Source organism: Temnothorax nylanderi, unplaced genomic scaffold (assembly GCF_030848795.1).
Source record: "Temnothorax nylanderi isolate EJ_2023f unplaced genomic scaffold, tnyl_v1.0 TNYL_tig0039_pilon, whole genome shotgun sequence".
NCBI lineage: Eukaryota > Metazoa > Arthropoda > Insecta > Hymenoptera > Formicidae > Temnothorax > Temnothorax nylanderi.
The window spans coordinates 1,274,227-1,298,759 of NW_027249101.1; the positions used below are offsets into that span (position 1 = coordinate 1,274,227).

The following is a 24,533-nucleotide window of genomic DNA, read 5'->3' on the forward strand; positions in this document are numbered from 1 at the left end:
CGCTCATTAACCCTTCATCAGCCCTGTAATTAGTCGCGTTTCTTCAAAGGCGCCGGTCGATCTTCTTTTTTCCACGCTGTCCCGGAGTCGGCATGACCTTCTACTTGTCACCGTGTATTACACCGTTGAACGACACTCGAGAATTTAACGTCGGAAAAGTGTCTACCCGAAACTCTTGAAGAACTTATAATACGGCAATTCCGTATTATTAGTCTCGCGAGACGAGTAAATATACCGTCGTAATTCTCGTTAAAAGAACGCCATTGGCGCTTATTAAATACATCTTTCTTCGTGAAGCGAAGAACTTTAGTTTTTCATATCAAAGGCGATAAAAGATTTATTATTGAAGCAAATAAATGTAGAAAGCTGTTTTTTTATAGCGATAATGAATATTGTGTCGCGTGATAAGATATTAAATTTCTCGATAAGAATAAACTCAAATTAACTAATTTAATTTAATTGCTTACTTTATAAGTGAAAATTTATTAATCAGTTTACGTCATATTTCGTAAAAACTCAAGATAAAAAAAATTAATGAAAGATATCTTTTTATAATATAACGATGTTGGTTTACCTCTCATAATATATCTTTAGGCGTACGTCGGTTTTCAGGTGAGAAAGGCGAACAGAGACCTGCAGCAGCTGTCACGTCACCAACGTCGCGAGATCGGCTTAGCGACGATGTTGATGTGCGTGGTGATCGTGTTCCTGATCTGCAACATCCTGCCGATGATCACAAACGCGCACGAGACGTTCGTCGGGGATCCGCCGGAGTTGATGGTGCAGATCGGCAATCTGCTGGTGACCATCAACAGCAGCATCAACTTCATTATCTACGTCATCTTCGGCCGGAAGTTCAAGAGGATATTCCTCAAGCTCTTTTGCTCGTCCAGGCTGTTCGTGCCCGGTCGGGACAGTCCGGAGTTCCAGACGTACGACGAATCGATCGTCACCAATACGACGAACATCGAGCTGAGAAACTCAGTCAGGCACGGCCATCTCAAACGCGCCAACACCATCAGCTCGAACAACTGCATCTACGGAACAAAGATATCCAACGGCGGCACCAGGCAGCAGAGCCTGAAGAGCGGCAGACCAGTCAGCCCCGGCTCCTGCGTTTATTATCCGGGCAAGAATCTGACGCGAAGTCCTAGTCAGATGTCGAGAACGTCGAACAGTCGGAACAATTGGAACAGGAGGGAGAACGGCGATTCCACCCTGTAATGGACAACCGTTCCTCGCGCTTATTATGCAATTAAAAGTCTGCTAAGTGTTTTAATCAAACGTCAAGAACTGATTTTAGAAGCAGTGGAAAAAAAAGTAAAATGACAATTTCAATGCCAATGGACAACAAATGCTAGTCCTTTGATATGTTATCTTGCGAGAAATCAACGGTGTGTCTTAATTGCTTGCCGAGATCTTTGGTTGATCAGAACTGATGGAACAAAAGAATGATAGCTTCATGTTCTATAATATGTATGTACATATTATAGCTTGCTGCGTTTTCTCGTCTGTGAATTTGATGAGTCATCCAATTAAAAGAATGTCAAAAAGGACCAAAGCGATGTAAAAGATAATCAGTATTGTTATCTAATGTTTTTGGATTATTTAAAATATCAACCAGCCGAAATTGAAGCAAAAAGACATTCGGAAGAAGCAAGACGAACAATAGCTAGGCTATTTTATGTCGTAATAGATAATAATCAATGGAATTATTCTTTATCTTCATTATTCAATCAAGAATCCTGCTGAATCCTATAGCAGGGTATTACGACAATCCGCAAAAGAAAAGATAGAATAAGAATGAAGATAGAAGAAGAATGATCAATGATGCGAATCGATATTAACGCTTTCGTATACGTTCCCGCGGTATACGCTTCCACGGTTAGCAGTTTCAATGTCCAGGACATCAGAATGGATGGAGAGGTGTAAAGATAAGATGGGACGATTCAGCGCTGCAGTGGACAATCGATATTATTGTACCCTTGGGAAGAGCTCGGACCAATCCTTACGCTCGAACGTGGTAATCCTGCGGGATGGCACGGCTTCGATATAAAGGAAAAGAATCGTTAAGAATAACAGTTATCGCACTTCCTATCGCGGAAGAGCTCAGAAAGACCTAAGTCTGCTTGCAACGATGATCTTTCAAGCGATCCGAAAGTTCAATCTTGCTTCAGGGCGATCTAGTCGAATGTTAAAGAAAGAAACTGATGCTAAATCTTAGCGCCGCCGTTTTGAATACTTTAAGTTAAGCAGCCGCTTGATTACGCTAGTCACTCGTGCGTAGTGCTTCTGTCATCCCCGAACATGAGTTTTCTTATTGTACGTCGAAGACGCATATAGCGACATTGGCTTGATAGATTAATATAAGCGTAAATTGATAGATTAAGCAAAAAGATTTTCCTTTTTCGTGATAAAAGACGTTAAGTATACCAAACGAAATATCTTATCAAAATTGAAGCAAACTCGCGATAGAAGTAATAATAATCAAAAATAAAAATACGTATCACAGTTCTAAATTTTACCAAAATAATATATTGTATAAGGGAAATTTGAAAAAAAAAATTTTTCCAGAACTCTCGGATTTTATCTATCACAAATTCTTAATTTTTAGTATTAAATATCTTGACAATTAAAAGATTGTACTAAATGTCTAATAAATTTTAAAAAATGTTGCTATTATATGTATAAATAAATATATGTAATCATATTTATTAGAATAAGGATAGAAGCCTCTCGCAAGAGGGCAGGAATCTCTCTCAAATTATATTATAATTCCACGATAATCTTAAATCTTATTTTGCTTTAATTCTTGAAATAAAAAAAGCAAAATAAAATTTTATGAACAACTTATATATGGCTATGTTTCAAATGAAATGTAATACAAACAGACTATTTATACTTTTGATAAGAATTTAAAACAGAAGCATCAGACACATATTTTCTTGAAGCTCACATATTTTCTATCCTCTCCGAGCTACGCAACAAAATTTGCTTGGAGAAAAGATACAAAAATTTAATCAACATTAATAAAGAGCAAGATTTCAGGTTTTTTTTTCATAACGTAATATCTTAATTTAGTCAAATTCTTTAATTTTCAGTCTTGAAATACTCTTAAATCGTTTCTCGCCATCATCCCATTTTCATTTAATTTAATTCTTCGCTATCTGGTGCTTAAAAGCACGTCCTTTCTAAGCATCCTTTATATATTACGCAAAAACTTATAAAACTTAGATGAACATAATAAAAAAAATCTTGTAAGCGAGATAAGCCAGCAAAAGGTTTCAAGACCGGAAGTCAAACTTCATTGGAGAAGTGTTACGCTCCTACAGTGTAACCTTGAAAAAAAAATTTTGAAAGTAATCCGCTAACTCGGACCGAGAACGTTTCGCGAACTTTGAGCATGTCAGTCACGTACTAAAGCTCTCCGGAGAAAATAAATCGAATTTCAAAGTCAGAAGTACAGAACCCAATAGTGCGACATTCCCACGGGGAGAACTTTTGTCCTGGCGGCGGAGAATCCTGTATCTTGCATTCTCGAACTATTGCTCTTTGAAACTTGAATACTGATCAACCTCAACCGACAGTCAAACAGTGACGAAGAAGGATGTTCCCATTATTGAAATCCCAAGACAAAAAAAAATGCTGCTTCTAAATGCCACTTTGAAGAAGACTCAATTTAATTTAAAAAATATTTAGAAGCTTTCATAATTTGTCAGATATTTCTCAAGCATAGTTTGAAATTTAGGGTGATTTAGACGGCTATATACTTTATCAAAAATGAGAATGATTCGATAAAATAATAAAAGATAAGATCAATTTCCTATATTTTTCTTACAGTAAACTCACGATATTTTTTAAAATTTATTTTTACAAGACGAAACAACGACATATATACTGTACATATTTCCTTTCATTCGCGTGTATAAATTTAAAAAAAAACAATATTCAAATAGAATAAAAAGAATGAATACGCTGAAAAAAAAACGTCAGAACTATAGCTTAACCAAAGAAAACTGTGCTCCTAGCTGAATACTCAAAATATAAGTGTTAGCCTTTTAAATTTCACGGATAGCGTGCAATATAATATTCGCACTGAAAAAATAACGTTCATCGTATAAGCGCGAGCAAATATAGATGTATTTTATAAATAGAGAATCGTTAAAAACTAGACATTAATTTAAGGATTGTAAATATATTTCTATCTACGAATTTATCAAATAATATCTATGTTAACTTTAAATACTTCTCTTTTCCCCTGCTGCAAAAAATTATTTATTTACAGCTTGTATGGTACTCTTTACTCGATAAGAGAATACCAATAAATTAGTGGCACTGTCCAATTCGTAATTTAGTTTACGGGTAACTGTACAAAATAAGATACTGTAAGATTAAATTAAAATTAAATTTAAATCTTAACAATTTCCGAACATATTCTTGCTAAAGGGAGAAGGGAAGAAATTAGATTTAAAAAGAAAAACAGAGGGAAACAAAACGCTCTCGTAACTATACGATAAAAGAGATTTGCCATTCTAGTCACGAAATTTCTATCAAATCCATTACAAATATGTATACTCATAATATATATGATCTGTATATACGCTATACAAATCCATCTTGCTGTTTATCATATCCTATAGCTATCTCGACATTCTTGTAAATAGGTATAACATAGGAATCATCAAATACTAAATAGTGAATGGCTGGGAAAAACTGCACGGATTTGTGTATTTTTAATTAGATAAGGATATTAATGTAAAATTTATTCCAAAATTTTTTAAATTATTAAACGCCCTTTTATGTTTTTCCCTTTATATATGTCTAATGATACATGAAATAAATGAAAATCGAAATATTTATAGCACTTAATAAAAACTGAGACATATGTATGAATTCTAGATATAATTTTCTTTTATAAAAAAAATTGTGATCCTTGTATTGTATATGTGTAGGCTTTTATTCCGGTCAATACCTCTATTCCATTGCCAAAGCATATTGTAAACATTTGTTTTCACGTAGCTCGCTCTATCTAGTCCTCTATCCTCTTTATAATCTAACGCAGCTAGAAACACATTTCGCCACTCGTGTAAACGATGTCCTCTTTACCACTCAAATGTGCTTTCAATCAATTTTATTGTACATAAAATAAATTCGCACAATCGATGCATGAGTTACAATTATTCAATCCCTCGTAACAAGATGTTAATCCATACAAGACCAACATTCCAACAAGGAGAAAGCTTACAAAGTATCTCTGCTTAGAATTCCACCAATATAGTTATATCTGTATATATCTCTTAAAACATTGAACAAGGCGTGATGAATTAAACAAGATTAAATCACAGCTTTCGAAATATTAACTGAACAGGAACGGAGTAAACATATGATGAAATATAAGTATACGATAGAGATTAAATGTACCCTGTTTATCTCTCTCTTCTGTCAGCATTCTGTTTTATCTAATATTCACCTTCTATTATTATATTCTATTTTATTTCAGTAAAATAAGCAACAAATATGAAACCACTTTCCTGATCAAAGGCGACTGTTGAATGTCATACATTACGTTCTTAGCAAACGGTTATCCGTGGCCATTAGACAGTTACGGACTAACTGGAACGAGCACCAAGAATGAGATAGATTTACAAAAGGATCTTTCGACTACATTTATTTGAAGAATATTATGACACGGCATACGTATCGTTATTACATAATGCGACTGCGGACCCGTCCACGAGCTACGTCTTTTTGCTCTTCGATCTCACGTAGAAGTACAAGACGATCAATCCTATACCAGCGTACGTCGCCTTTGTCACCTGCAAAATAAATCGGGCGCTCGAAAATCCATTCGTAGGTAAATGAAGAAACTCGTCGCGAGCCTCGTACAAATGTCGACGACAATTTCAAGGTTAAGTCACACTTACGTTCGCCCGACCGTACATGGTTTGGCTGTTGAAGTGTTTCGCCAAACCCGTGAGCTTCTCTTCGCCCTCGGCCATTTTTTCACAGTGGAAAATTCGATTCCAAACGCAAAAATTCTGACAGAAAGATCGCGGAACGTCGTCGTGCCGCGAACTCGCTCCGCTTCGATCGTAATCGTCCGCTGGACGCCATGTTGCGAGATATATCGAGACATCGAGAGCGGATCAGCGGATCGCGAGATATCTATATCTTGAACTTCCTGTCTTTGAAAAGAATTCTCGCCGAGAGAGAATCTTCATTTATAAATATTGCTTGCAAAAAACTCAACAATCTCCAAATTTCTGGGATTTTGTTCAGCAATATTTCTAACCTTCTCGAGATTTCTCGTCAATTTATGAAATTACGATTTAATGTAATTTATCATCTTATAATTTATAATAAATTATCTTATAATATAATAATTATTTATTTATGCTATGATATTATTTATCTTATAATATTTACGATGGTCATTTGTATTGTATCTTGTGATATTTATGATAATCATTTATATTGACATTATACTTATGATTAAAATTTACCTTATACTATTTACAGTATTTACGATAATTATATATTTCTCTCTAACACATTTAATATAAAATTTAAATATTACTATAAAAAATATAGAGATCATATTGTGCAACGCGCAGCAACAACTATTTCCTTAAATTATGAGAAAACAGCTTGATGTAAATCTTGGTACATTTAAATATTTTTTTCATTTCCAGAAAAAAGGCACTTGATAAGAACCTTTTTAATGTTCAGGATATTTCCCAGACAGCATCGTATCCAAGATCGAGACATAAGACGTCTTTTAGATATCATATCATAAGACGTTTTAAAGATATCTTAAAGACGTCTTGTGTCCCGATTTTGGACATGCATGCTGTCTGGGTTGACACAGATGGGTATAATAATCATCGCAAATCTTTTTTTTTTTTTCAACGATATATTTAGCTTTTCTTTACCAAATATATTGCAGCAGTTCTTACGCTCATCATATATCTTGTCATCATATAAAAATTACAAAAACAGCTCTTATTATTACTTAAGGCATACTTAATCAGGTAACAATAATGACTGATCTAATTGTAGGATTATATATACTTAATCGCCCAAAATAATAGTAGAATAAATGAAAATATAATCAACTAAGTAGAGAGACGACCAAGAGCAAGAATGCTCGTTCTGATGTAGTGAGATTAAACTGTCCTTACACTGAACTTTTCTCTTTCCTCTAAGAGCCAATTACTGAAGAAGGAAAAGTATGGCAAGATATAAAAGAAAAGCAGTTTTACTCACGACATCTAAAACCGGACAGCATCTTTGCTCACTACTGATATATTAAGTATTGTTTTATACCTCGTCACGATTATATATAAATTCCAAATCAACATAGTCAGTATTACAATTTAAAATATTGAGAATGCAGAATAGCTTTAAGACACAACATAAATATCATTTGTCCTCGTTATATATAAACGTCAAAAAGAAATCAAACTAAAACATTCTTATACACTGTTATAAGTACGGCAATTATAGTAATTTCTTATCAAAGGAAATATTTGTAATGTCACATTATTTGCACCAAAATTATACATCACATTAAACATCAGTCAAAGAAGTTAATAATAAATCACGAGATCCATTTGCTCGCTAGAGCAAAGCTTTATAAATCTATATATGTCAAATATTTATATATAATTTGAACATAGTAGAATACGTCGTCTCAAGTCGCGATAAGTGACAATCAACATCTAGAAAAAAAAAACTACATTAATCAAATGTTCCATATTTTCGTGGAGACTGGAGAGTACTTGGACAAATAATATTCGTACAAATAATATTATTCATCTTAATAACGATAAAAAAATCTTCCGAATTGTTTTTTATTCACGAGAATATTATATTACATATAAATCGTCGTTTGTGCATTCACGACTTCATCAAAATCTATTTCAAGAAAGATTCACTTTTAAGACGTCACATTAAGACAGCACTCACCCACAAGGTAGGTAGAATGGAACCGTCCAGAAACTCGTTTTTTTTAAAAGCATTCTCTATTTCTTCACGCGAGACTATTTTCAGTCTGTGCAATAATGCCAAAGCGGATTGCAACGAAATCAAACTAATGGAGATAATCCGTTTTTCAGAATCACGGGGAACATTTAGGGGATACCTAGAATGGCAAAAGTATATTCTCACATTAATATTTGTAAATATTGTAATTGTAAATGTTATGCGAGATGACGCACGGCTCCGTCTAAGAGCGATCGACTCGTAATCAGGGAGGTTTTCCAGTCCAATCCCGACTGTTATCCCACATGTGCCTCAGTTTTATAAGTTTTATATTGATTGTGTTCAAAGTGAAGTGATGAGTGAAGGAGTAGGAAGAATGTAAAATATAACTCGTTCGAGAAATCCAAATTATTTCAATAAAATAAAAAATGGCAATTGTAAATATGAAAATATTGCAAATTTACCTGTCCAATTGTGAAAATTGTACTGGATATTCAGATCTCTGGATTTCTTTAAAAGTAACTTTTATATTCATTGCTTCTAATGTGGCCAATAACTGAGATTGCAACTTGAGATTCGTAAAGGCCTCTACGAACTCGCATGTCAGTATCCAACCATCCTGTTCGATGTTAAATATAAACGTCACACCTTTAACTGAGTCTATGAAGAAATTACTAATAATTAGTTCCGTACACAATGTCAGAAGACAAACGGGTTCAATCTAAATCAGCTAAATGTTTAAGTAGTGTCGTACCAATTTTCTGGAATACAAAAGAGTCGATGTCAGACAAAGTCCTCAGCTGAACGGATCCATGCTCGATGTTGCAGGACTTCGCATAACTATCTATTGGCCTCTCTTTGTCGTGACTGCCTTTAAATTTGAAAATATTGCTCGAATCGGTCGCTTCAGTCATCTCTCGAGGTGCGAACCTTCTGCCGTTATCGCAGTTCCAGTCTTGACGGGAGAAAGTAGTCGGTGTGCCAAACGCAGGTTTCTCATTGTGATTCAATACAGGAACGCTGTTTTGGAACTTTAAATTGGCCCAATGTTCTGGAACCTCGGTTTGAGTCCAAGATTGCGACACTACAGGTTGTCGCAAATTGTTCACGTTACTGTTTTGCTGGTAATAAGTCGGTTCACCTTTTATTATCGGCTGTGAGCCCTGCGTGTAATATGCCGGTGGTCGAGTGACATAGTTCCCGTCAACTTGCGGGTTATCTCTCCTTATCTGATTTGTCACTTTGTGCTGCTGCATGTACGAAGCAGCAATATCGTTCGCAGCCTGCGATGTCGGTTTCTTATCTTGTCTTAATTCGCGAGATTGAGCGTTCTGAATGTTATCGGAATTATTATTGCATGTGTTTTGCCTTGCATCTGCGTTTACTTGCTGCTTCTGCGTATTATACATTACCGGGCCGGATTCATAGACGATTTTCGGAGTGTAATTTTCACTGACATGAGCATTCAGAATGTTATCGAGATTATTGCTGCATGTATTTTGCCTTGCGTTTGCGTCCGCTTGCTTCTTCTGCGTATTATACATTACCGGACCGGCTTCGTAGACGATTCTCGGAGTGTAGTTTTCACCGAGATGTCCCGCAGGCGTAAAGCAATTGCTCCCCGCGTGAATATTCACAGTTTCCGTTTTTGGAGCGTGGCTGTTCTGTGGATTTTTAGCCGAGAGATACGATGCGATATCAACATCGTAGTTATGAGACGTACGCTCATTCTGCGTCTCCGGTACCTGCATCCCGTTAGTCATAGAAAACTTGAAGGGATTTGTATCTTTGAGCATATTGGCGAACTGAGTATTTACGGTCTCCAGAAATTCCGAGGAATTACTGCTAGCACTCGTTGGGATCGCTGGAGATACCGGCGTCACAGGAACGTTTTCGCCATTCTGATTGGTGTTTGGAATGAAGGTACTGGCTGGTGGTAGGTGATTAATGAATGTTGGAGGTGCAGGACTAGCAGTTGGAGGAGGCATTTGCGGAGGAGGCATTTGCGGAGGAGGCATTTGCGGAGGAGGCATTTGCGGAGGAGGCATTTGCATATGCGGATTGAGTTCGTCCGATTGGCTCCAGTTGGTTTTAAAAGTAAAACCGTCTGAGCTGTAACCCGAAAACGCGGCATTACTCTGCGGTCTGTCATCGCCGTTCGCGCCAAACGGATTTGACATCGAGATAGTATTTGCATTAAAGTCCTTCGTGAAAGTTTCACTATTTAAATTATACGACGCCTTCGGCGCGGAACCAGCATCGTTCAATGTCGTCCCGCTCGCAGGATTGGGCGTTGACGGAGTTTTCGTGCCAGTGGAACAATCACTTTTTTGTTCTAATAAAACCTTCTCAATAATCATCAAAATTTTGTTCAACTGAATCTGATCCTTGAATGCGAGTGAAGGTTCTAGCAGCTCATAGAGGATATCAGTCACGCTACTCTGCAGCTTCTTGTTCTCATTCCAGAGTGACATGTATATCTGTTTGGCATTATTATAAATGAGTTCGTCAGTCAGGAACGGATTCGTCGTCGCCTCCGCGCCGTTAAAGACCGACGCCTTAGCGTTCGAGGCATTCGCGAAGGAATAACCGTTGTGGAAGTTTGTCGATGATAAGTTAGGCGGAACGCATTGTTCACCGAGAGGCGGAAAACCTGGTGGCGGTCTCACTGGCTGTTGCTGATGATGACTGTCATAATGTAGCGTTGATTTCGGTGAAACCAAAGGTACCTCGAACGTCTCCTCTGTCGATGTTGCTTTGCAGCAGTTGTCGGGCATCAGGTTCTCCTCCGCGAAGCAATATGTTGGTAATTGGTTCACATTGTTTAGCACATACTTCATTATGCTCGCCATGTCGACGGCATCAGCCTGAGTGACGAAAGCAAAAGGGAAAAGATCAGATAAAGTGATACGTCTGAGAAAGTCGTAGTAAAATTTTGGATTTTAGAAAATAAAAGTGAATGTACGGTTATCAATCAATCATTTTGAATATCTGAAGAAGCTCAAAGTATAACAACCGATTAAATTAGGCAACTATAAGTGATAATTCGGGAAAAATTATCACTTTATGAGATCATATTGTTTTTATACTGACTAGTATAATAATTCCACACACGCATACTTTTTACAGACTCCAAATTCTTTATTACAATGTAGTAGAATGACAGCCACGATGACATCATACAAGGTTCAAATTTTTCCCAGAATTAAACTAAACTGATATCCTAATATATATTACATAATCGCAAAATAGTTACAGAGATAAATATATATATATATATATATATATATATATACATATATCAATTGTAGTTCAACAAAATAGTTACAGAGATAAATATTTATTAACTGTAGTCCAATGTCATTTAAAAAATTATATAATTATTAATACTTTAATAATATTTATTGGAAATTAGAAATTATATTAGAAATAGTACAATTCAATATTCTGATAACATGTATATTATTAATAATTGTATAATTATTGGTAACATTTAAATCACGTTATAAGTGATCACATATACATATATATTCTGTGATTATATATTTATATATTTTGTGATTATAATTATATTATGATATATTTCACACGCATTTTTTAAGTAAAAAAAAAGGATAATAAGAAAGCTGATCGTATGATTTATGCGCGTATGAAATTCGCTCTCGTAACGTAAATTTTCAAATTTATCGTTCTAGATTTCAGTTAATTGCGTTGCTTATGTTATATGCGCGATGTAAAAAGGAAATTGAGTCTTCAATAGATCCTGCACAAACATCCCATACGCTCTCATCGGATTCTACATCGCAGTCATTGACGACCGGAGCAAATGCTATTTCGGTCACGTTCGCGCCATCATTCATCGATTTGCACGTTTCGGATACGAAATCCGATTTAACCGATTCATTATCCCTCTTACTTTCGTCACTTTTATCGTCATTGATACTTTCTCGACTAGAACTCAGATCGTCAGAATCCAATTCAGTGTTATTATTCTCTATATTCTCTATATTTTTCACGATCTTTAACATCTGTTGCATTAGTTTCGGAACTTTCAACGCCGTCTGATCCGCCGCATGCAATTGATTTTTTGAATCATCAATGTTACAGGATACAGGAATAGAATCAGACTGATTCAACTGATGCTGTTTCGTGTCATCAACATTTGAAGCAATAGAATCAATTTCCAAGGACTGATTCAACTGACGCTGCTTTATGTCATCAACGTTAGAAGAAGCAAGAGAATCTGTTTCTATGGATGAAAGGGTTGTTACTGTGGAATCATTATGTGATTCATCTAATGTTAACTTTATAGGCAACTCCTCGGACGTTGACTTCTTAACCAAGCTGTGTATCTTGATACGATTATTTATATCCATACAGTTAGATGCCTTAGATTGTTCGTCGTTTGATGATATAATGGTATCGTTGGATGTATTGGCACTGTAAGACGACGATGGAATTTGCTCGCTGCTAGAAGATTCACTTGCGACAACGAAACTGGAGTTTGTCCACTTGCGACTTAATTTGTTCAGTAGCATCTTGTATCTAGGAATGCATGCTTTATTATTTGTATTGGACTCAAGGGAATTGTTTGTATTGCGTCCAGACATTTCTTTGTTCATGTTATCTTCATTATTAGATGTATTAGAAAAAACTGACTCCGAATCTGTATTGGAATTTCCGTTCTGTATTTTCTGATTGGCCTTTGTTTCGCATACTTTGCCATTTCTGTCTACTTCCTGATTCATTTCCCTCGAAGAAGCTACGTCATTGAATTCAACGATATTTGTACTGGATTTCGATGTATCTTCAGATTCAACACTATCATGCAATGTCTTCAGTTTATCGTTTGGTTTAAATATTACTGTGACAATTTGGTTGGGTGTTGTCTTGTCTCTCATCGTTTTTATAAAATCGGATATATCGTCAAATTGCTGATAAATATTATCCTCAGGCAGAAAAATTTCCTCTTCCATACAGGTCATGTTTAAAAAATATTGTTTGCCAGGTATCTCATTTCTCTGATTATGCGAGCCTGATTTATCTTCTACGTCGCTCTTATGTTCTTTACTTGACATATCCAAATTATCAGGTACTGTATCAGTTGTTTTATTCTCCTCTCTTATTACCGACCAATCAAAGGGCTCCATCAAACCATGTCCACCATACAAACTCCTAAATGTTCCAAAATCTTTCGTATCATTATTTTCATCATCGGAATCTCTCATACTGAAGTCCATATAACCGGGAGAGTTATATATTTCACCGTTATTCTGCAATTTTACTTTCCTACTTGAATCGATTTGTCTTGCATTATCTTCATCTTCATCGGATTTCCGATTATGACTCAACGTTTTCAATTTTTCCAATGGAACTTTCGTAGGTGTCCTCGACTGCCCAGTTTGCGGATAATTTCTCGACTGCGATCTAGTATCCAAAGCCTTAGTATCCGGAGACTTAGCATTTAGAGACTTAGCAGACGAAGCAGGACCTAACCATTGCAGGAGCGCTTTTTTGCTGTTCGGGACGTAATGCAAGGACTTGACAGTATTGTTTTCGATATCTTTCGTTCTCTTATCACGCGATATCGAATTATTTCTACGTCGCGATTTATTTACATTGACTGCGCTTCCCGCATTGAATGTCTTAATAGACGTAGAAGATTTGATATTATCGGATGTCATATAATATACAATGTTTAACATACGCACCGTTTTACCCACTTGCGCTAGTCTCTCATTCACTAACCAATCGTTTATACGCACATCCTCTTCTTCGCTTGTATCGGTCAAAATAACCATCATGGAATTGTACTGTGAAAACAATCAGATAAATAATTTTATAACAATTTTGCAATTTTATAATATTAAGTTACACAATGTTAGAGATTAAAAAATAAGATGCAATTAATTTTCTATTGTTCTTTTAATATCAAAAATTAAAATAAAAAAATAAAGATATCAAACAAAAATAATTATAAAAATATTAATAACAAAAACAAAGATATTAATAATTATAAAATATATAATTCAGAATTAAGAATTAAAACATTTTGATGTTTTAACTTTCAGAAATAGAAAAAATAATCTTACCTCAGGATCAATAGTAACTATGGTTGCAGCTAGAAGAGTTTCCGCAATCTTGTCGATGAATTTATCAACTACGCTCCTTTTCCAGCGATCACCAACACTTGGTTTAACATTAAATAAGCCGGAAGGTATTGCTTGAGCCGGTAAAAAGGCAAACTGTTTATGCAAATAATATACATCCTCGGGTGCATATGTCTTGATAGTACCATAATCATAAAAGAATACCTGTTTTGAAAAATAATTATTGCAGATCAAAATATAATTTCTAGAAATTAATAACATTATTTGTCGGAAACTTATCATTTTGTTATTTATTGCTTTAGTGCAGTTTATACCACACTTATACTAACCGTTACTCTAAAATCTGGTTTTACACTCCTAATGACCGCTCGGTGCCACTTATCGTCGAAAATACACGCACAATTCAGGTCCTTTTGCAAGGCAATTTTTGCAATGGTATATTTACTTTTGTTACAGTTGTAGAACTCCCTAAAAGCAAGATAATTCCGATAACTCAGATTTTACTGTCAGCATTAATAAAAAAATTTACAAAGATTGGTTAACTGCACATGTACTTACGATAGTTCTTCCATCATTCTAGTAAAATGTCTTATATTTTCTCGAAGATGTATCCAGAAAAAGTTTGGATGAAACACTTCTATAATATATATCTCCAAGTATTTTCTGTTGCGTGTTAATTCAACCACCGATATTTTTTCAACTTTATCGTCATAATTCATCACGTCATTAGGAGCGAAGTTCCTGGTAATGGTAGGAGACTGTAAAATTACATAGATTATTATAATTGAATTATCATGTTGCATTACAAATATTAAACACCCTTCTAGCATTACAATAATCAACAAGAAATAATTAATTATTTAATTTAATTAACATTATATATAAAGAAGACATGTAAAAAGAAAATATTATAGATGTATTTTTATATGCTTTAAAGAATTATATAAAAAAGACATTTTAAAAAAATACTATAGATGTATTTTTATATGTTATAAAAATTGCTACTCATGAATTTGTCCTCGTACTTAAGTATAACAATAGGATTTCTATTATTTGAAATAAAAATTGAACACCAAAGGTTAACGCTTAGCTTGTACTTTCTACTAGATCTTTAACAGTAATATTCATGAGAATACATTAACAGTTTTAGCATTATTAATTATCACAATTAACAATTTACATAATCTTATTAGCATAATCCACAAGAAAATATACTTTACTGACAAATTCTAGAGCTGACAAATTCTAAATAAAAAAATTTCACTAAGCAAATACTAGTAAATATAACTTGTTACGTACAACATCTGCTGGGATCGGTGCATTAGCCTCGTCATTACTGCATTGTGCTCGGTTACGCGATGTTTGCGCTATATCAGTAGGCTCTGTTTTTGGAACTACTGGCCTCTTGTCCGCGCTATATAGCATGAAATCATCAGTCTTGTTAACCTGCATCATGTAGAAGATTTGCGGCAGGTAAGACGTGAATTCGCGCACACTGGCAAAGCCCAACTGGCTGTAATTCAGGCACACCTTGTACTCGCGTAAGTATAAGTTGGGCAGTTCGGCACACCAAATGCCGTCCGGATGTTTCCGCATCAGTTCCTCCAGTCGCAACTTCATTCTATCATTTATCAGTTGGGATATATCAACGTCGGCAGTCCTCATTTCCGTGTTGCCGTTGCCATTCATCATGGCAAAGGCTTCCCTATCACTTATTTCCCCGTTCGTTTCTGCACGCCTCTGACAGTTACTGGCAGAATCAGCTGGCACAAAAACATCGTCACCACTAAAATACTCTACACCATCCTCGTCATCCTCTTGTCCGGCAGCACATACAGTTGGTATCGCAGGCGATTCCGAGTCGGTGATCAGTGATTTGCTCGGCAACTGTGGCTCTTCCGTCAGAAGCTGCTGCTGGGCCGCGTTATGCGAATCGTTACTCCAGATCGGAAAAATCATATTGCCATCCAGGCGCAACTGATGCGACAGCGATTGTAATTGCCCCCGTAATTGCTGTGCGGAAATATTGACGAATGGCATTGACTGCTGTACGACCGTCACAGCGTCCTGTAGACTCACACCGTTCGGATGGTCTTTGATATATTGCACAAGATAAAATAAATTGGTAGGTGCGATGTGAATTTGCTGAACTGGCCTCGCGTAATGAGGACGCCGATTAAATGGCGGACGAAAATGGGGCGGGATGTATCTGGCTCTCGGGGGCTCTCTCACCCTCTGGCGTGACACCAACGAGCTGACGTGCCTACTTTTCTCCGAAATCCCGCGTACGTAGTGACCGCCGTTGTGCTGCTCGACAATGAATTGTTCCGGAAAACTTTGGAAAAATTCCACTAAATTGGAATAACCGAATTGACGATACGGTATACGGGTCTTCTCCTCATCATAATATTCTCTCTCTAGAACCGGTACAGCTGTGGCGCCTTTCCGGGAGGCCAATATCGCCAGGATAATCTGGCGGACCTCGTCAAGTTTCTGGTTGTTCATCTTTGAAATCTCTGTTTGGATTTATAAAAAAAAAACTCTCTTATTATCATCTCCTATCGTGAAATCAAAACGCTCATAAAATAAAATAAAAATGTTATATTTAATAAAATTTTAGAGAAAGTATGTTGGTAAATGGAGCGTCTCATTTGACCACGTTGCGATTGGTCACAGCCACTCGCTCACAACCCTCCCGGTGCCAAGAGTTTGTCCACTAGACCAGCCAATCAGATATCTTTATTTTAAATCAGTCAATTGGCGACGTGGTCAATTGAATCCCACTTGTTGGTAAATTATCAATCATACGAGAGGGTAAAAAATCGATATAATTTTTTAGCGCGTTATTCTACAGGGGTACGTTCAGGAATTACGCCTAGGCGCACCTAGGTAACTCTAATGCTATGGTATAGCGTGATGTAAGCTATAGCTTAGAGTTAAGGCCTTGGCACATAGAAAAACTTAGGCAGTAAAACTCAAGCAGTAAGCAAATCAGCCAATCACAGTCAAGAACTTAAGGCACGGCCCTAAGCGGTAGCGAATCCATACTGTTGATTTCTTACTGCTTAAGTTTTACTGCTTAAGTTTTTCTATGTGCCAAGGCCCTTACCCAGGTCGAATTTCTGAACGCAGCCCGGAATTACATAATAGCAAACTTTTATAATCTGGGGCCCTATTCTCGAATCATTTTCATGAAACTCGCATGCGAAATTCAATGCTTTTCAAATAGAAAGTCGCATACGAAAATCATTAGGGCAGGCTCGAGAATACGGTCCCCGCCTATATATTGCAGCGAAAACAATCGTTTTAGTTTTTACTTGTGAAAGCACTTGTGAGGCACATGTGTCGAATGATCGAAGGCATAAGGCAAGGTTCGTAAGGGTCGTGACACACAACAAAAAACTTAAGCGGTAAGCGAATCAGCCAATCACAGTCAAGAACTTAAGGCATAACCAGGCATAACCATATCGCTTTCTCTTTCTCTCTTATATCTCTTTCTCTTTCTGTTCTCTTGCTTTTGATAAAACTGGCGGACCAATCGAAACTGGCTGTCTTATGGTCAGTCTCTTATTACGGGGTCTCTGAGGCTGCGTTCGTTTTGGACGCTTTCGTGCTGAAAGCATCACTCCATTTTTTTTCAACATGTAATGAGCAATAAAAATAGACGCTTTCAGCACGAAAGCGCCCAAAGCGAGCGCAGCCTAGGCATAACGCAAGCCGTAGCTAATCTAAACTGTTGTTTCTCTTCCTGCTAACGTTTCACCGCTCGAGTTTTTCTATGTGCCAAGGCCCTAATCTGATCTTGTGTATGTATGTATGTATAAATCGTCTCAAGTCTAGTGTTACATGATCTCAGATTCAAGCTGACCTCGCACGATCTATAGTTCGTGTCAGAATTCCATTCTATAACTTAATATATCATGTACCAAGTAAAAAAAATTAAGGAATCAGTGTACACACATACGGGCATAAAATATATTAAAATACACGCGCGCGTGAAAATTATATTAAAAAATACAACGTACATGAGAAAATTCTCATAAAAAAAATATTGTAAATAGAAATGCGTTGGATTTTTATCCTGCCACGTGTTCAATTTTTCTTACACGTCTGAAATTTGTGAGCTTCAAATTTGACTCAAAAATCCATCTTACATAAAAAATGTTTTATCGGTAGATCCTATTATTAATGTCATTTCAAAAATATTAATCTTTAGTTAATTCTATCGATAAAATTAGACTTTTTTTACAAAAAAAAAAAAAGTATTAGAATGGAATTAAAATAGAATTTAGCAAAATTTAAAGCCCGTATAAATTCAGAATATAAATCATTTATTTGTACTTAAAGACCTTTGCCAATAGGCCTGTTCGTTTTAGCTGAGCTTCTTGTACAGTTTATCTTTTCTCTTTTTCTCTCTGTGTTTAAAAAAAAAAAGAAAGATGAACCGTGCGAGAAGTTCAGCTAAAACGTGCAGACCTATAGATAATGCGAAATTAACAGTTAAAAAAAAGTAGAAGCAAGAATAATATAACATCAAAAAAACAGGAGATCGAGGATGCGGAATTTCATTGAGTTGAAAAAATTTACAAAAGCCAAAGGAAGATGATCTTCTCGAAGGCACGAGAAAACGTGTAGGCGGAACGAGACGATGAGCTTAAAAGAAAAAAAAAATGGGATATACGTTCGCGGCTTTTCCGCGCAAACGCAAAGGCTTGCATAGAAAACTGACGCAACATGCAAAACACGGGTGCAACTTCCGTTAAAATATCCTTTCGCAGGTTCTAGCGATTTGCGACAAATGTATCCAAATGTATCGAGGCTCGAGGTTCACGCGTGGGTCGGACGCACGCTGGTTGGAAATAGGTTAGGGCGGTAAAACGCGAGCACGAGCGAAGAGAAAAGATATTAATGTCATCTGCGTAGTTTTATCCGTTTTAGTCTTACCTGGCAACGTATCTCTTCATGAAAATAAACAATTTCACGTGCCGGGTCTTCGCCCTGCCGCGGTTGCCGGCCGCGCAATCACCGTATATCCTCGGATCTCGGATCGAATATCGGATTGCTCGGATCCTTCCTTCCACTTCCACCTTCTTTTTGCTCCTACCAGTCCTACTTCAAGAACGGTATATGGCGCTCTGATGATGTAAACTTCAGCACTCTATGGCGTGTTCTTCTTGAAGGACAGAAGGAGAAAATAGAAATGAGACGCCAACGTCGGAAACGTCCCCACGCAACGTCGAGAGAGGGAGGGGAAATTAGACAAAAATGTGCTTAAAAACTTACAATCATGTTTTAAGCAAATTGTAGATAGGATAGGACAGAGATTTCTAGCTTCCTTTATCTGGCGATTGGCGAATAGCAAAAGCAGAGATAGATAATTCAAAACTTTCGAATACGTGAAGCAGGGCTAGCAACATCGGCCTATCTCCTCGAGTCCTCACTAGTCACTAGTCACTACTCCTCCCTCACCGCAGCTTGCCGCTTGCCGGCGCATTTCTATTAAGCGTTTTCTACTGGGAAAACTGGTGCAACACTGGTGCACAATGAGTGCAGTTTTAAGGCCTGTTCATTTTATGTCCATTTCTAATTTTAAGAATTAGAAAAAGATATTGATGATGACATGCATATAAAAAGTAAATCGAGATTAAAGTTAATCCATATTGGTAGAAATAGACATTAGCTTGTTGTACAGTTCATCTTTCTTCTTTTTCTCTCCAACGTGAAAAGAAATAAAAGAGGAAAGAACTGTGCAGGAAGTTCAGCTAAAACGAACAGGCCTTTATATTGTTCCAATGTAAAAATCAGTTTACGTTTTTTTTTTCAGTGTGTTTAATGTTCTATTGACAAAAATTTGCCAAATTTTGAAATAATATTAAAAAATTTGAATAATAAATTTTTTCAGGTGAAAATTACAAAAGTGAGGAAATTCACTATATAAGGTATCTACAATTTCATTTGTCGAAATCTAGTAAATCTGTTCACTTTTGTAAGGGCCAATCCAGACGCGCGCATAGCTGCATATTAGTTGCTTTCCATTTACATCAAAACTCAGATAATTCTCCACTTGTGATGTCATTCTGTCTTTATTATTCATTAATTGCCAAAAAGGATAGAACGACGTCACAAGTGAGAATTATCTGAGTTTTGATGTAAATGGAAAGCACCAATTAGAACCACCCAAGGAGCGCCAATGCGCGTATAATGTGCTTTTAATGCGCGTACAAGTGTGCATTGGTTTCAAAACCACATTAATTGTGTGTTCAAAATGCTCGCATTCAAATCCGTAATTAATTTGCAAATTGAGCATTCAATTTATAAATAACAGGTTTTAATAAAATATTTAAATGAGTAGCTTCTGACTTATTATGAAACATTTTATTTAAGTTTTTAAATTTTATATAAATTGAATTTTTTAAATAAATGACATTTATCATGTCAACAATAAATAAAGATATTCTCTAAATAAGAATTAATGTTCTTAAAAGTCATTTGAAAGTCAAGATGGCGTCAAAAAATAATCATTTTTAGAAAGTCAAGATGATATCATTCGATGTTTTTAATGAACCATAATTCGACTTTTTTATGACTGTATTTTGACCTTTCGATGACTTTTGTCGAAAAAACGCGAATCGCTCGTACATGCGAAATAATTAAAACCTCGTAGGTATAAACATTTTACGAATTTGTGAAGATATTTGATTTTTGAAGCATTGATTTTCCATTCAAAAGATACAGAATAAAGCTCAAAAATACAAACCTCACTAAATATTGTATATACTTAAGATATATTTAAAATCTTGTGAATAAAAAATCAGAATGCTTCAAAACATTCTCACATATTCATAAAAAATAATACCTGTGAGGTGTTGTAAACATGGAAATGCTTAAAAGCTGGGCACGAAGAAAAATTCTAATATAGTTCACTAGTTGTCCGATTAATTGGGCTCCTCGATCAATGAGCGTAGGTGCACTTTTTGGTATGCGCTTCCATAATATGCATTTATGGCTGCGGTCCACTTGACGCTACAAATGCTTCGAAGCATTCCTCTTCTCTTTTCTTTCAATGAAGAAAGAAGGAGAAGAAGAACGCTCCAAAGCATTTGTAGCGTCAAGTGGACCGCAGCCTAAATGCGCATATAATGCGGGACAAATACCCGCATTTAATGCAAAGTTTAATGTACATTCAAAGCGCATTATACGCGCATTGGCGATCCAATCACATTTTATGCGCGTCCATAACAGCAAATAGCAATGCGATTGGATAATTTTCTTTATGCATATTAGATCTTAATTTTCACCGTCTGAAAAATTGCATTATTAATTGTTTCGTCTAAGTTTTTCTGAAAAATGTTCCAATTCGTATAAAGAAATCTGAAAAATTCTGAGAAGTTTTTGAAATTTTTATAGAAATTCTAATTAATAATATAAAAAATTCTGAGACATTTTTCCACCAAGCTCGAGAACCTTTCCCCTCAATACATAGTAGGTGTCTATTAGTTCCCTCGACATGCATATATTTCAGTGCTTTATACTATTAATCAATAGTCATTACATTTAGACAGAAAACATTCATCTTGGGCATGCTCTGATAAGCGTACAAATTATATATAATATACTTATATTATATATTATACTTAGATATAAGAAACGATTAAAAAGCTGTCATTCACAGATTTAAGATAAGAATAATACTAGAAATAGTGATAAGATTTATTGTTATATTTCGTGGTTGTAATAGATATATTTACCCTGCTGTTTTTTTTAATTCTAATAATGATTATCGTTTTAAAGTACTTGGACAACATGGAATATTGCAGAATAAAGCAACAGTGAAGAAGCAATTCTCTTTTCGGGCCGTCACGAATAAAACTTTCAATGTCAATATATATTGTTCTTTTTTATAGGCAATTTGCTCGTAAACTTTCAATATTTTAAAACAATCAAGAGAGATATAAAGAGACTCCACGTGTAGAGCATGCAAGGTTTCATCACGGACATCCTGAAGTTTATTAGGCTTCTTTTGTATCGATTTTGCAGGCTCGATACATCATATATATTTATGTGTCAGGTATGTTTGTACAGTAATGTATTCCTACGTGAATTTTATTTTCGAATCTTCCACAGCGTATTCATTCTATCATATAATTGCCTAAATTATTGGTAGAAGAGTTTGCTCGATATAAACATTTGATTTTTATTTTATATAGCCTAAATTTTTTTTAAAAATCAACAACTTGTGAGCTTATGGACTTGCAGGCTTGATGGCAGCTATCAGATATGTCGTTTTAATCAATAATTATACGTCGAATTTGGGAACAGGCCCGTTGGCCCCTTTCGGTAAGATCTATGACAAACAACAAGATTGTTATAACAAGTGTTGTTATCTGATGGGCATGTCCGTCGACTGCTTCTCCTCTTTAAAGACTTATCGTGAAATGAAAATGTCAATACAATTATGTCATGTACATTCAATATATTCAATCCAGGCAATAATAAAAAGATCAAGGAACATGTCTGAGAATGTATGAAAGATCAGAACATTTTTTAAATATCTTGTATAATGTCATGTCACTTAAATGTTCTTCTTCCATATAAAATTAGGCTTAGAAACAATTTTCAAGTTATTATTTCTTAGATTACTGCCGTTGCGGGATAGCTCTCGTCTTTTGCGTGTCTCTTAAGCTGAATAACTTATACGAGATAGAGATTGCACTTGAGCCTTAAGTGTTCACTTCACGTCCTCAACACTCGTGTCTGTAACGTTTAATCGGAGAAAAAAAACTGTCTACCGTCAAGATATATTTCTCGCCTACATGATATCATTATCATCGTCTTTGATATTACAGTTACAGATCGAATTGCATTTGCCTAAAGGCCTAAATGAAATAGTACCTATAATGTCTCCCAATTAAAAATAATTATATAAATTATTATAATAAAAGAAATATACGTGAATATAAAAATCGACAAAATATTTTTCTAAATAAATATTTTTCTAATAAATATAAATAATTGTTACTTATATAAGATGCATATATTAGATTTCTTGTTTATATATTTATTATAATGTTTATATTTTGATAATTTTCACAATATTTACAATGTTCAGTGTCAAGCATCAATTCGAAATTTCAGTTAAGCCAGTTTACAATAACAAATCGAGGATAAAGATATAAAAGAATTGTTAAAGAATAAAGATATAAGAAATAAGTTTTTCTCCGAAATTAGTAAAGCTAAACGGAACAAAACAAAAATAAGGTTTAAAGTTATAAAAAACCGAAAAAAATGGAGAAGTTACAAAATTAGATTATTTTAAACCCTCATTTTGGCTTTGTAGATTTTACTATTACAATGCTAACAAAATAAACGAAATACAATCCTAAACGAAAAGAGTATAATATTTCCATATCTTTCTTACGTTATCAATGCTCGAATTATTTTCGAAATATTTGATCGAACAGTCATATAGCCAAACATTACGGCCAGATATAACGTCTGTTTATCACCACAACGCTAGATACGCTTCTTTTAAATAATTTAAATTTTAAATGTAAAATTAATTACTGGAGATAAAAAAATGTGAGATCTATTTTCGTGTCATCTTTTTTACACCTGTCAACAAGAAACTTCGTGATCGTTTTATGTACAAAAAAATCTGTGATTACGATTGATCATTGCGGATACGTACGCATAATACATACATACGTGCGGATACGTACGCATCTGAAAAATATTTGAACAAAGAAAAATCGATATTCCCCTCTTCCGTCTTATCTGATGGTTAAGTGCGATCGGAATGTCGCTTTTCCAATCAATATTTGTGGGTGTGAAGTATAGCTAATGTGCAATTAAGAATTATATAATTACTTAATTAATTAAATATTGATAATTGATTAATATATTAAATTGTGCATCCACTCTTAAGAAAAGGCATGTTACTTGAGTGAATAACTGCATCAAGATAATCAAAATCAATCTATATAATAACAGCTGTCATTTATGAGTTGTTAAAACACGATTTTCGCGCTGACATATCGGGTCTGTTTATCGTCACATCGCCAGATACGCTTCTTTTGAATAATTTAAAATGTAAAATAAGTTACTGCAGAGATAAAAAAATGTGAGATCTATTTTCGTGTCATCTTTTTTACACCTGTCAATGAGAAACTTCGTGATCGTTTTATGTACAAAAAAATCTGTGATCACGATTGATCATTGCGGATACGTACGCATCTGAAAAATATTTGAACAAAGAAAAATCAATATTCCTCTCTTCCGTCTTATCTGATGATTAAGTGCGATCGGAATGTCGTTTTTCCAATTAATATTTGTGGGTGTGAAGTATAGCTAATGTGCTAAATTATGCATCCACTCTTAAGAGAAGGCATGTTATTCACTGCAGTTATTCACTCAAGTAACATATGCCTTTTCTTAAGAGTG

At 35.3% G+C, this 24,533-nt stretch overlaps 3 protein-coding genes across 16 annotated transcripts in view; 1 reads left to right on the plus strand and 2 right to left on the minus strand.

The window, feature by feature from the left end:
• Positions 1-5,163, plus strand: part of Fmrfar (FMRFamide Receptor) — a 53,201-nt gene extending 48,038 nt beyond the window's left edge. For 7 of the 8 annotated variants that reach the window (XM_071704225.1, XM_071704226.1, XM_071704227.1 and 4 more), the window contains one exon: positions 595-5,163. In XM_071704225.1, coding sequence (XP_071560326.1) covers positions 595-1,224 — 630 coding nt within the window. In that variant the 3' untranslated portion in view covers positions 1,225-5,163. The remainder of the gene's footprint in view (positions 1-594) is intronic. The other variant, XM_071704232.1, reaches the window with a different exon arrangement.
• On the minus strand, positions 5,115-6,125 carry LOC139771450 (ATP synthase membrane subunit K, mitochondrial). 2 transcript variants are annotated; one of them, XM_071704235.1, is made up of 3 exons: positions 5,925-6,125; positions 5,711-5,816; positions 5,115-5,613 (listed from the first exon to the last, which is right to left on the minus strand). In XM_071704235.1, exons 1-2 carry the CDS (start codon positions 5,997-5,999, stop codon positions 5,739-5,741), a joined length of 153 nt encoding a protein of 50 aa, XP_071560336.1. In that variant the 5' UTR covers positions 6,000-6,125; the 3' UTR covers positions 5,115-5,613; positions 5,711-5,738. The 2 variants fall into 2 exon arrangements, with proteins under 2 accessions (XP_071560336.1, XP_071560334.1); XM_071704233.1 differs by lacking the exon at positions 5,115-5,613 and having other exon boundaries at positions 5,652-5,816.
• A 1,523-nt stretch (positions 6,126-7,648) lies between these two features.
• Positions 7,649-19,505, minus strand: LOC139771451 (uncharacterized). 6 transcript variants are annotated; one of them, XM_071704237.1, is made up of 11 exons: positions 19,377-19,505; positions 19,038-19,266; positions 15,393-16,609; positions 14,652-14,851; positions 14,423-14,561; positions 14,076-14,297; positions 13,695-13,796; positions 8,738-10,850; positions 8,448-8,643; positions 7,969-8,143; positions 7,649-7,721 (listed from the first exon to the last, which is right to left on the minus strand). In XM_071704237.1, exons 3-11 carry the CDS (start codon positions 16,596-16,598, stop codon positions 7,659-7,661), a joined length of 4,416 nt encoding a protein of 1,471 aa, XP_071560338.1. In that variant the 5' UTR covers positions 16,599-16,609; positions 19,038-19,266; positions 19,377-19,505; the 3' UTR covers positions 7,649-7,658. The 6 variants fall into 6 exon arrangements, with proteins under 6 accessions (XP_071560338.1, XP_071560339.1, XP_071560340.1 ...); XM_071704238.1 differs by having other exon boundaries at positions 19,038-19,263; positions 19,377-19,394; XM_071704239.1 differs by lacking the exon at positions 19,377-19,505 and having other exon boundaries at positions 15,393-15,539; positions 15,624-16,609; positions 19,038-19,330.
• Between the last annotated feature and the right edge of the window lie 5,028 nt (positions 19,506-24,533).

Excerpts from the sequence above, each read along its gene's own strand:
- LOC139771450 (XM_071704235.1), bottom strand. The coding sequence starts at position 5,999 with ATGGCCGAGGGCGAAGAGAAGCTCACGGGTTTGGCGAAACACTTCAAC. Across the intron at positions 5,817-5,924 it reads CCATGTACGGTCGGGCGAAC|GTGACAAAGGCGACGTACGC; the intron begins GTAAGTGTGACT and ends TTTATTTTGCAG.
- LOC139771451 (XM_071704237.1), bottom strand. The coding sequence starts at position 16,598 with ATGAACAACCAGAAACTTGACGAGGTCCGCCAGATTATCCTGGCGATA. Across the intron at positions 8,644-8,737 it reads TTTTGTATTCCAGAAAATTG|ACTCAGTTAAAGGTGTGACG; the intron begins GTACGACACTAC and ends ATTTCTTCATAG. Across the intron at positions 8,144-8,447 it reads CAATTTTCACAATTGGACAG|GTATCCCCTAAATGTTCCCC; the intron begins GTAAATTTGCAA and ends TTGCCATTCTAG.